At 41.1% G+C, this 13540-nt stretch overlaps 2 protein-coding genes across 23 annotated transcripts in view; one reads left to right on the top strand and one right to left on the bottom strand.

Moving 5' to 3' along the window:
* Window positions 1-13540, bottom strand: part of LOC116851868 (rap guanine nucleotide exchange factor 2-like) — a 214429-nt gene that overhangs the window by 13679 nt on the left and 187210 nt on the right. For 12 of the 20 annotated variants that reach the window (XM_032831704.1, XM_032831714.1, XM_032831703.1 and 9 more), the window contains 8 exons: window positions 9000-9212; window positions 6967-8915; window positions 6613-6797; window positions 6314-6525; window positions 5925-6156; window positions 5555-5854; window positions 5143-5460; window positions 89-205 (listed from right to left, as the gene is read on the bottom strand). In XM_032831704.1, coding sequence (XP_032687595.1) covers window positions 89-205; window positions 5143-5460; window positions 5555-5854; window positions 5925-6156; window positions 6314-6525; window positions 6613-6797; window positions 6967-8915; window positions 9000-9212 — 3526 coding nt within the window. Of the gene's footprint in view, window positions 1-88; window positions 206-5142; window positions 5461-5554; window positions 5855-5924; window positions 6157-6313; window positions 6526-6612; window positions 6798-6966; window positions 8916-8999; window positions 9213-10741; window positions 11196-13540 lie in introns of those variants that run through there. The other 8 variants (XM_032831705.1, XM_032831713.1, XM_032831720.1 and 5 more) reach the window with 4 other exon arrangements.
* The window catches only part of LOC116851870, a 195198-nt gene that overhangs the window by 51408 nt on the left and 130250 nt on the right, over window positions 1-13540 (top strand). The window lies entirely within an intron of this gene.

Genomic DNA, 13540 nt, shown 5'->3' with positions numbered 1-13540 from the left:
TCTCTCTCTCTCTCTCTCTCTCTCTCTCTCTCTCTCTCTCGCTCTCTCGTTTCAATTCTCAGTCGCTTGTTGGTGATGTGTTACGTACCTTGCATAGCGGAGTGCCGTCTTTGCGGTGGCGGTGGGCTGCCGCCCGCTTCCACGCTGCTCCCGCTGTGGCTGTCCAGCTGAGTGCTATGACCACTGTCACTGCTCGTCACCGAACCTACGCACACGTCCCCAAGACACTTCTATCACTACACGTTCCAGCCGGGATCAGCGCCCTGATCGCCAAACATCGCTACCGTCTACGCTCTCGCGGATCTAACGTTAACCCTTTAAGGCCCAGTGTTCATAAGTGCTTTCACTTTGAGTCCTCATATTTTCTATACTGGCAAAATAAGGATTCCGTCGATACAATACAATTCATTTTAGATGGATCTCTCTATATTCTTCGGTCCCCAACTCGTGAAACAGTAATTTTCCCGCTGAAGAAATCAATATAGCGATCGTGTGTGCGGAGCAGAACCATTGATACTCGACGTTCTGTGAAATTTCCCATGCAAAAAGGTGCGCAAATTTTAGCAAACTTGTGCCAACCAGATTCAAATAGTAAAATACGGAACAACTAATTATGTGGTTGCCGCAAGCACAGAGCAATTGCTGTGTTACTAGCGTTGCAGCAGTGACGATACCTGGTTGCCTCGACCAGGCTGTATCCATGGTAAATGTCACTCCAACCGATTTCTGGTTGCCGCAATCAGATCACACGCAACTACATTTACGTAGTTGATGTATCAAAGTACCTGAGTCGTATCAACCATACATGTTACCATCACACAATGATAACCAGGGTGATGCAACTCACAACTGGCACCATACCTTTTTTTCCATGTGTAGTTGGGGCACACGTACAAACATAGACGTACAGTCGGTTACAAATCAGTTTACATACTCTTTATCGAATGAGGTTGCAACGCTTCGAATTGTCGAAATCGAAAAGCATTGCCGACATGATATATAAAAACACATACAAATATATACACTACCGTCCAGAAGTTTGGAAGCAGTTTCATATTTTTGTGTGAAATAAAAAATTATAATATTATGAAAGCAACCGGGTATAATGAATGTTTATTAACATTGACGACTACTTTAGGTCAGAACACCAACTCTTTATACCTATATCTAATAAATTCTTGCTATTATTTACTTGCAGTTGAACACTTACTTTGTTTTGGTCACGTTCGAATTACAGAAATATGATGTTTACCCTCAATTCCAATATCTAACCATTGTATTCTAATTAAATAGGATCTTAATAGTTGTATTCAAGCATTCATAGACGCAAGTTACAATTTCTGAGCTCAGTGTGCGTTAAAATTATCAGTCGGTTGATTTAACTGAATTTTTTTATTTAATATAATGTAATTATAGGTAATTATAGGTACAGAAAGTTGGTGTTCTAACCTAAAGTAGTCGTCAATGTTAACAAACATATTATTTGTTATTCATTATAAGCGGTTGCTTTCATAATATTTACAAACGATCTTTTATTTTACACAAAAATATGACTGCTTCCAAACTTCTGAACGGTAGTGTAACAAAAATACATCATACCTATATACACAAATATATATAAAAAAATTACTATTCTCAAAATAATGTTCCTTTAATCTCAAATAAATTCTTTCTTTGCAAAATCTTGCAACCGTCACATTCTGCACTGTCTCTTTGACTTCTGTCATAACCGATTACGTACACGTCAACGCAGTGGCTTTTAATTCCGACAACTTGCGAAGCGTCGCAACTATATTCGATGAAAAGCGTGTAACCGATTTGCCACCGATTATATATAATTATGAACATTTACAGAAAAAATCGCACTTCTCGACGGCAAATTTTATTCAGGCCACAAAACTCTTCATCGGGAGTATTTTAGGACCACTTTATGAAGAAAAAGTCTTATTCGCCTGGGCCTTAAAAGGTTAATCTTTCTCTTTGTCAAGTCTGCCTTATCTCTCCTCTGGCAAGTTCACTCGCAATCCGCAATGTCTCTCTTTCATCTTCTCTTTCTCTCTTTCTCACTCTCTCTCTCTCTCACACACACACACACACTCAAAGTCGAGATCGAAACAACTAACAAGAACCTAAACACTAAACTTGCATCGCTGATCGCCTCGCTTCCTGTTTTTTCTTTCGCAAATCTTCGCGTTTTACCACCGTAGGCAAGGCGCGATCGATGAGTACGTTGTCGCGCTGACCGAACTGTCCGGCTATCTATCAGTTCCCATGATAATACCGGGGAATGTCAAGTCAAAATCGCGTTATTCAAACGTGTTTAAACTATCCAGGCTTTTTGTCCTGCACATCTGCTTCGCGCTAAAACGTCGAGGGACACCTTAATGATATCACCGTATTTAGAGCGCATGAAAGGCCGACGCTCTTATAGACACGATATTTTTAACGTACTATTCCGTATGTCCCATGGTGTGAGAACTCTCAGAGTCAAAGCCGCGCTTGGTTCTGGGATTAGGTGCGAGGTGTTCGTGATCATCTGATCGAAAAGAAAAGCTCGCGCTACAGTAATCGACGTAACAATCTGCGTGTACGCATGTGTGTGTGTGTGTGTGTGTGTACGTGTGCTCGTGTATATATGGATCAACTAAATAACATGGAACATTTATGAATTGCGTAAACGGCGGTGCAGCGTGCATAATAATGAGATTCCTTGTTGCGAGACCTGACCAGTGTGTACGTAACGAGCAATGAAGGTGCGTGAATGGTGCGTCGCGAGATGCGTGTCTATTAGATCAATTTTCAGTCGACTTTCACAATCTATCGATGTCCAATACGATCTAAAGAGTTAAAGAGTTCAAATGAAAAGCTGTTGAGAGGAAATACCGCAAAGAAAAACAACTTTCGGCCCCGAAGCCGATTCAGACGGAACGACAACGATTTGATATGGTGTGAGTGATATCGTGTGAGTGATATCGCTGCGATATCACTCACGCGTGCAATTTTAGAAGCGTGAATCGATTATGAAATAAATTCTTATATATTTAAAACAAATATATTTAAGATAAATTAATGACTTGCTTTTCTCAGTTGTAACAAACAGACGAAATTTCAACCGGCTGCAATTTCAGAGAAAATAACACGATGAGGTGGTTCAAGGAGTATATTTTACGACTTAAAGTTTCTAGCTTTCAGTGTATACCTGAATATAAAGTTTACTGTCTTTCATGATGCTACCTGAATATAAATGGAGATTTCTTAAATGTAGAAATAATTGGGTTGCTCCGCGCCAAAGAAAACTCATACATAAATGACGATTATACCGTTAGGAAATCTGAATCTTCCCTTTAGTTTGCATATCCGCAGATTGCGATATGATTTTTTAAAATTGAGTTATTTAATATTGAAACAAAAACCGTCTCCTTTCGACTTTGATCGCTTACGGTAAACGAACGGATCAGTCTATGGCATTCGCTAAGCAATTAATAAAAAGCTTAAATATTTCTCTCTTTAAAATACATCTCTCACATTTTTGTATAAAAATAAATTTTCAATGTAAACACTTAACTAAAAGATAAAGTTGCAAATTGAACGGTCACTATTTCTCGTTTAATTTGGTATATCTTAACGATAAATGATAATGTCATCATAAATTTAGTAGCCCAAAAAGTAGAGACCACAAATTTCAAAACATTTCTTGAACCATCTCGTTATTGTCATTTTTGCCCAAATTATGACTTGTTGAATTTTGTTTATTTCATATAATAAAAAATGTGGCTATCCATCCATGTTATTTGAGAAACGGAAGAAGTGGCTGGCTTATGTATTCAATTGTACCACCTGAATTGCTCTACAAGTATAATAGCAACTTGCGGCGAAAACTTTAGAATTTAAAATGTCACAAATAGGAAATAATGAATCTATTAGAAAGGTTCGAAGTATCGCGCGAATTACTAGCGGCTCATTTAGCGTCATCTAACAGTATTGAGTAAAACTTAATTCACAAAAGGTTTGAATCTCGGCTAAACATGGTTCGAGTCTTGGTTGTCAACATTTAGTTACAATGTCTCCACTATGAGTCGCAACTTTAAAGAATCGGATTAGTAATACAACTCAACAAATCAAATATCTCTTCAATTCCTCAAATAGTATGTTAATGAATGCTTAGTATCATCTCTGCATTATACAAAATTCAACAAACTGTAACTCCGGAAAAAATAACGATAAGGAGATAGTGTGACAAGCATTATAAAATTTGAGTTCTCTACTTTCCAAATATATTAAATGTATAAAAAATGTTATTGTATGTTACAAATGTATTAAATGTTACTGTCATTTCATATAAAGATTACCGAGTTTAATAAAATATAGCGATTGTTCAATTTTATCTCTCAGTTAAAGTTTTACACTAAAAATATGGCGTGTGCATTTTAAAGAGAGAATTGTAATGCTGTTTATGCGAATGTCGTATATTGATTCATTCATGTACTGTAAGCGATTAATGTTAATATACCATTTGTATTTCAACATTAAATAACTCGACGAAAGAAGATTGCATTGCAATCTGCGAATACACAAATTAAAGTGAAAAGTTCATTCTTTGAAATGGTATAATCGCTATGAATATATGATTTTTTCTTTTTGCGATATAACTCAAAAAATGTAATAAAACATTTTAACATTTCAAATCACTTGATTTAAATTTGTATAACGTTGTAAACGTTAATAAAATTTTATATTCAAAAATATGTTTAAACTAGAGACTTCAATCTGTAAAATGTCTCTTGAATCATCTTATTATCTTTATATTTTCTAAAGTTATAGCCGATTAAATTTTGCCTATTTTTTAAGATTCACTTTATTCGATTTTACAAAATATGCGTTACTAATAAACAATATTAGTCGAACTTGAAAGAAAAACAGTCTTTAAAAAAGGAAAAGATCGCCGAATTCTGTTATACGACATAATAGAACAAAATAAATTGACATTACAAGTTATTATGTTATGATGCGTGTTAGAAATCACGATCATTCTTGTACGATACGGATTGAATGTCGATCCGTCTAAACAGACTCCCAGAACATATCGTTTGAATGGACAGCATCTCGCTTCAAACCAATTCGTAACGATACATCCGTACTCACCGCTCGTCAAGGTTTTCCTCAGCGGCTGGAGATTGCTTAAGCTAGTTACGCTGCTGCTCTCCGCACTGAGATCGACGGGCGGTGGTAGGCTGGCAGGGGTGTCGCTGTGGGATCGTTCATGCATTGGTACCCTGGTACCTGATCCTACTCTTCTAGGCGCACCTGGACTGGGTTCTAAACCGCTTGAATGTAACGCTAATCCAGGTACAGGTAACGGCGGTGGACAATGTTTGGGTTGATACGGTCGCGTCTTGTGAGGGTCCGATAGAGCTAGCATTTTTCTCACTGCTTGCGGAGACGCGGCGCCAAACTTGGTACCTAAAAACCCGCGATATCAGTTGTATTATGAAGAAAAAGTCTCTCTTTGACAAAAGGGAGATAATCGCAACACAATTAGCAGTTATTAACCAACCTTGTATACTCTTCCTGCCCTCACTAGTACTACTGGCACTGCTAGTGGTCGACAGAGTAGGCGACGGATGTCTCCTACCCCTACTACCGCCAATTGGTACCGCGGCAGCGACTGCAACAGCTCCTGCATGCGGCTCGCAATCGACAGAGAGCTGATGTAGTCGTTCTTCGTCAGTAATGACTTTCATGTTCGCAAGATAGGCCTTTACTCGCCGCACCATTTGCGCCTCCTCGAACATTTTCTTCGGATTTGGCGCGGCGGTCGATTTTTTTCGTCGTTTCACCGTTGCGGTTTGGCCACCTGCAAGTCACGATATTACGTATGTGCCAGTCAAACTTAATAAAACGAAATAACGGTATGAGAGATTTACCTTGATTACCGGTGGTCATTTGGTTGAGAGCGACCATCGCGGAGCTCGGCGGTTGCCCGCTCCTTTCCAACATGGTCAGCAGATCATAGGGCGAAGAACACATGTTCGTTAGCGTTCTCACTTCCTTCGCAATCATTCGAAGCTTCTCAAAGTTCACCAAACCTTCCACTCTCGAGTCGTTACCAAGATGTATGAAGGTTAAGTCCTTCTTTACAACTGGATAGAAAGGTATCTAAAACGTGTATAATTTATAGAATTTAATATATTAACATCTAAAGATACATAGTATCTGAAGCTCGAATTGCAAAAATGAATTATCATAAAATAATACACAAATGTCGGCAAACGTCTAAATGTCATATCTTGTTCCTTATGAAAATTAGACTCACTATAGGTGGCTGCGTTTGTTCGGACGCCACCAGTTGCCGGTATTTGCTCATATTGCGACTGGGATCCATCAATTCCTGCAGATCGCTGAACAACCTTTGATATTTAGTTGGTAGTTTCTCCCACGATGCTCTCAATCTCGATACCGCGCCATGACCCAGACCGGACACGATTGCGAACATAGAGTTGAAGTTCTTGCACTCTTTGCATTGACCTGTTCGCAAAAAACGTTACAGGATTGAAAATAAAATAATGATAAAGAATAAATAAGAAAATAAAAATATTTTAAAGAGACACTTACGTGCTATTTTAATAAATTGCTTTATTATCTTACTGCGCCGCACGAGATTGTGTTCGGAACAAACCTCCGTCACGACCCAAAACATCTCTCTGTTGACTAGTTCTGCGAACTGACTGAGCATAGGCACACCATACCTGCTCTTCAGCTGGAACAAATCATCCACATATTCCGTGGACTCGATTTGCCTGAAATAAGATATATAACTATAACTTTACGCGCTAATTGCAGGCGTGATGAGACGGATCATTCTTCTATATGATCAAACAATTTCATGTGTACAATTAATCATCAATCTTACGAAGTGATTACCAACACAAATACTTAGATATATTAGAATACTCATAGAACAATTACCTAAATATACTAAAATCCTGTAGAGTCAGCTGTACCGCAACTTCCACTGCGTTCAATTGCAGAAAATGCACCTGCGACTCCCGAATAAGCTCAGGAGCTTGTTCATCGGCTACCAGAGTCTCGGAAATGCCATTAGTTTTCAGGTAATACCGAGAACTGAGCCCGATCCGCTCCGCGAGATTCTGCAGTTGATCCGGCAATCTACGTTGCTTGATCATACCTCCTTCGCCGACGCTCACCTCCGCCAGAGAGAAGTTCGAACTGCTCTCCGTGATGCCGAATTCTTGAAGCGCGAGCATCACCACCTCATGCGCCGTGGTCTCCTTATGGATGAGGAGGTACTTGCACGTTTGGTCAGCTTTGTACACCTTGAGTACGTGTTCGGGATAATCGTTCGCTCTCAAGTCGTCGTAACAATAGAGCGATGTGAGATCCGGATTGCTCTTGGAGTGATACAGATTTGTGGTAGTCTGCGAGAGCCCCGTGCCCGGTGGCGTGTGCGGTGGCGCGAGCGGATCGTCCACGTGCACGCCGTCGTTGATCGTGTTCTTTGGTAGTATGTTCATCTTCATGAGCGCCTTTTGTAGTCGTCGCTTGGGCCCGAGAGTCATGAATCCCTTGTGCTCTTTCTTCGGGTCCTTGCACGGCGAGACATTGTTGTCGGGTATTAACAACGGCACTCCGCCAATCATGGGATTCAATGGGTTCACAGGAGTCATGGGGTCCACGTGTGTCGACAGCCTAGCGCGTGGGTCCGATGGGAGCCTGGGTATTTCGGGCTTGCTCGATCTGCCGCGCGATCGTGGCGAATTGTCAGGCATCTGGAGCATTTCCTTGAACGCGAGCAAGTTGGACTTCACGGTTATGCTGAGATGCGTGGAGGCTCGAAGAATGTCGAGAGCCTTCGCGTGATTTACGTGCTCGAAACTTTGTCCGTTTACTTCTAAAATCTGATCGCCCCTTTTAAGACCAACGTCTTCAGCCTTGGATCTCTTGTCGACCTTTGAGATAAATATGCCGAAGCCTCTCTCGAATCCTCCCAAGATACTGAAATTCAGCACTTCGTCCCTGTTCGGCCTGGCTAACGTCACATTCCGCGTTCTCGCTTTCGCCGCACATGCGATATTCAGTAACCTCTGTTGGCCCTGCATCTTCTCCCGCTCGAGCCCGGCCTCGAACGCCTCCAGAAACTCCATCATCGACGGGTCAGTCTCGAAGTCAGTGAAATGATTGTTTACCCACAGCAGCACGACGCGAGCCACGCGATCTCGCACTTGCGCCTGATCGAACCACTCCAGTAATTGACTCGCGACTAACAACGGGCTGTCGATGAACGTCCGATGAGTCAATAAAAAGTCCTCCACGTAGGTAGGATCCGTAATACTGTTCTCTTCGATGAGTTGTAACATCAAACGTTCCGGAGTACCCCGGATCACCACGTGACCTCTTCGCGCTGCGCCGTCCAGGGCTCCTCGTAGCTCGGTTACGAGAATCACCCTGCCATTCTCCTCGTGTCGCCTGGTATTTTCCTCACCCTGATGCTGGATCCGGAAGTAATCCGCCTGTGTGACGCAAACGAACTGGCAATCGTCGCACTTTGTTCTCATAACTCCGCGATGCAATAGTCTTTCCATGGTGGGTAAGATGCCAAAGCTGTCGCCGAGGCTGAGCTGCTCGATCTCGCCATTGCTATGCTCGACCTCGACAGCACCGTTGATCAGCACGCTCCAACTGTCGAGCTCCTCACCGTCGTTCAAGACCACCATACCGGCACGCTCGACCACGGCGAATACCATCACCGCGCATAGCGCTCTTCTAACGGCCAGAGTCATATTGGTAAAAGCTTTCAACTGTTGTGTAAACTCTAAAAGCGTCTCTATGTCGTCCTCCGTTCTCTCCACTGGGTCCTTCTCCAAACACTCTCGTACAGGATCACGAACTGTTAAACTCTGAAATATCGCAATGAGGGAGATTAGAATACGCACGTTTGGAGCATATTGTGAGAATATAAATCACGATGATGCGATACTCACATCCATACTCTCTGCCAGATCCTCTTCCTCATCGCTGTCGACGATTGACTCTACGAGACCCGAAAGGTCCACCTCGTCGGGATCTGCGTCTAATGAACTTTGTACAGACGTCATGGTGTCAGATCCACTGTATGCTGAACTTGTGTCACTCGAATGACTACTCCTGTTTGATTTCTGATACAGTTCGGGCCGCCCTGTCAGGCCCTGTGAGAACTGTGGGAAGAAACATTTCATTATTAGTTATTTAGCTAATTAGTCATTAGTTATTGCAATATCTTATGAAGCTTCACTTCGACTATTTGAGCTCTAAGTTTCATTTTAACTCACAAACTACTGCCATACATTAGCCCATATAACTTAGAAATATCTTGTGAAATTTTCTGATATATTTAATGAATAAAAATAGTTTATGTAAGTATTGGTGAGGCATCTTATTGATCTGCTGATATAGAATTCATTGTTGCATACAGAAGAACGAGTCTCAAACAAGTAATGAAAGTATCAGTTCCTGGATATGCAGCTTTGTATATTTTTATTGTTTTGGTCTTTAGACATGAATATTTAAATTTTCAACATATAATACATGCACACACACACACATATATATATATAATATATATATATATATATATATATTTCCTGAAGCATTTTATAAAGAAAATTAATTTATGAGGATTGGTGAAGCATCTTATTGACCTGCTGATGTAAAATTCATCATGAAACGTAGAAAAGTGAGTCTTTCAGCACAAGTAATGAAAGTATCAATGTTTGGACATGCATCTAACTGAATATTTTTATTGTTTGATCTTTTTTTAAACATGGATATTTAAACTTTTAATATAGAATAATATGAATGTCAATAAATATATTATATATATACACATATTCTTTGTTGAAAGTTGGAATATTTGTATTTAAAAATCAAAACAACAAGAATATTCAGAGTTAGGTCCAGGTGTTGTGTGGTACTTTTATCTCACAGAAATATAGTTACAAAATAAAGCATAGTGTTATCTCCAACAGTCTCCTCCAACCTAATACTGCTATATAATCTGACAGTAATTGATCTGTTCTTTTCAGCTACACTGCTGAACTGGTGCAATAAGTTAAAGTGAGATAAATATATATTTTCTCACTCTAATTTATTGCACCAGTTCAGCAGTGCAGCTGAAAGAACAGACCAAATGAACATGCTTTCAAAAGTGGGCCCAACGGCAGTTCAAATTCCCAAGTACAACCCGCGCGAGGACTGCTCGCGACGAGGTTGCCATCGACTCGTCGAAGACGATCCATGTCTACGTCGCTCCAGGCGACGAGCAAAAACATCATCGACGATGCACGTTCGCTAGTAGCGCGCGCGGAGTAGGAAATACCAGGAATGGGCGTGATTGGGACAGGCTCTAGTCGGCGGTTAGGTTAGGTTAGGTCGCAGCGACATGACATCGGGCACACGCACGCACGCACGCAGGCACGCACGCAGCATGCAGGGCATCGTAAGCACGAGTGCTCCGCACGTATACACACATACATCCGCCCAAACAAAACACCTATGACGCCTGTCATGTCATCTCGACGACGACGACGACGAAGGGGCCACCTACGCCCCTGCACTCTCGCTCGTGGAGCGTCCAAGAGAGAGAGATGGAGATACCGGGAGAAGAGAACGAACAGGAGAGAAAGATAGAGACATAGAGAGAAAGAACCAAGGCCATTTTGAGTATCTCCAAAGCAGAGGCACTCACTTGGTACATGCCGAACGCGTCCATCGTGCCGACGGCACCCGGTGGCTAGAGCGTCGCGGGGCCTGTCGCTTTCCTCAGCGGCCGACACGATCACGGCAGCCGCGGCGAGCCGTTCGCGGTCACGGACATCCGCATTTTCCTACACGTTTCCGCTTCGCCCGGTCGGCTTTTCTCCCGCGCCCGTTTCCTCGCTCCTTCCTACTGCACGCGAAACGCACGGCGCGACTCACGGCCGATACGACGCGCCGCGTGACCCTCTTCGCACGGATCAACGCGAGAATCGTGACACGTTTGCTAGTCGCTCCGTCAATCGGTCGGTCGATCTCTGTGCTGCACCGTGATAGTCTCTCGTCGACGTCAACGTCGTCACCGTCGTCACCGTCATCACCGTCGTCGTCGCCGCAGCCTGCCGTCCGCTCGGCGGACATAGGACTGCCGCCTGCGTGCCGCCTCCCGTCCCACCGCCACCCTCGACCGCACCGTGCTGCTGGCATTCCCTTCGCGAGCGCAGGGTGGTCACGTGACCCCCGCGAGAGCGGCTCCTCAGGCCCGTGCCAACGGGGGGCGCACCGCGTCTACCGGCAGGGGGGCGCCACGCCGGCCCACCTGTAGCTTCCGCGCGCGATGCCGCGTTTTTTGAAGCAGTCCTTCCGGAATCGGCTGCCGTCGCGGGTTACGACGGAATTCGGAGGATGATTTTCGGGTAATCACGGGAAGATCTCCATTATGAAAAGTGATATGATCGCGTGTCTAATCGAATCTTGATTACATCCTTCTTTGTAATTGTAGGCGGAGTGATCGGATAGAAGTTTTAGGTTAAATAAGCTTGAAGTGCCCAGAGACGTACCTAATTTTGGACATTCTAATTGTTCTGGTCTTATAAAATATAGATATTTAAATTTTCAACATAAAATACATATATAAATATTAAGTATACATGTACATTTTATGCTGAAAATTTAAATATTTGTATTTAAAGATCTCTCTCAAAACAGTAAGAATGTTAGGAATTAGGTATATTTCCGGATATTGGTACTTTAAAAACAAAAATAATTTCAAATCATCCAAACTCAAGCAAATCTCAAACAGATTTCAATACTATATTTTATTTCTTGACTATTTCTGGAAATTATTTCTATTTTTATATAACACCTCTGTATTGGCCCCATAGATCCCTGAATTATTTTTTACTTGATGTAATAATTTTCAGTTTACGAATTACTGATATTGTAGAGAGAAAAGATCGTAGAGATCCCGTGTCAAAGGGAGAATAGTACGAATGTTGAAATCAGATTCCGGGATACAATTAGGAATTCGATTACATTTCGTTCATAGAACGAATATTGGCTAGGAGTTTAATGAAATTTCATTGTCCACACAACAGTGCGCACACAATACTGGCTGGGAATTCAATTAAATTTTACACCGAACATGTGTCGCTCTTCTGTGGCTGTCGCAGTTTTTGCAACAGTGACTGATGAATATAGACGGGAAAGAATTATAATTTCCTATCGAGACCTATTTCGCGTCCTTATGATCCCAATATTTACGGGCAGGCTATTTCATCGCTATAAAGACGAGGGAGAGGAAAATTTATATGCCGACTCATTAGCATAATATATATACAAAGCCATTGTTAGAGTTGGTCCTGCCCCACGCAATACGTAAATAGAAACGCAATAAACAAAGGTTAAAAACGGAGTGCAAATTGCGCGATAACGATCTAGGTAATTGGTTTATTAATGCTCGCGATCAGGAGCCCGTACGGAACTACACGCTGAGAAAAAAAAGGGGTCGGCCGCAATTTGCTCGCCGGCTGGGAAGCGGGGAATTTAAACGGCAACGTAGCCGACTGATTCGTGGGAGGCCTCAGCTTCGTGCCAATTTGGAGGACTCGACGATGAGTGATTACGAATAATTACGAATTTATTTTCACTGCGATGTGCGCGCGTCGGAAAAAAAAGGATAACAATGGTTTGCGATGTTCGTAAGACTCTCCCACGCTCGGATTCTTTGAGGTGTCATATGCGCGCCATCCTCATGCTGGTCCGGCATGACTCGTTAAATATAATGACTTCTTTTCAATGAAATTATAAGATCGTCCAATTGCATCGTAATCTTTCAAACTGAATTTGTAATTGACCACATTCGCTTTCTCAGCGTATATCTCGATCACTGATACTTGATGATATTTGTCATTAATTATCATACACTATGTGAGAGAGGAAATATCAAAAATTAAAAAAAAATTTATTCGATGAGTACTAATAACATATTTTTATTTAAATCTAAATTCTTTTGTTTGAATAGAACAAGCAATTGCTTTCATGAAAAAAGTTTTAATAAGAAATAAGAAAATGTTTTCTTATTTGAGAACTATTTTATATCAATAAATATGTTATTAGTATCTGTTAAATAAATGTTTTTTATTTCCTAAATACTATTTCTCTTAATGTATGCAGGAAAAAGACAGATTAAAAGAATACTCGATGAATGAGAAATTAAGGATGTATCCCACGTATACTCTCTGCAAAAAGTAACTGAAAATTAAAAATAATTCTAATTTTATTTCTAATATTTTTATTTTTTGCATAAAAATGCATGGTATATGTTCTGTTTTTATTACACTATAATACCTGTGTATTGGTTCTTCTCTCCATAAATTTTTAAATTACTTTTTATTTTATTGAAAATTAAAAAAAATTTATTTAGAAATATAAGTTAATTTTAAAAATATACGTGTACACGATATATATATATATATATATATATATATATATATATATATATATATATATA

This window comes from Odontomachus brunneus, unplaced genomic scaffold (genome assembly GCF_010583005.1).
Source record: "Odontomachus brunneus isolate Ranch 3 - 2012 unplaced genomic scaffold, Obru_v1 Obru_scaffold_195, whole genome shotgun sequence".
Taxonomy (NCBI): domain Eukaryota; kingdom Metazoa; phylum Arthropoda; class Insecta; order Hymenoptera; family Formicidae; genus Odontomachus; species Odontomachus brunneus.
This window is presented reverse-complemented; position numbering and strand designations above follow the sequence as displayed.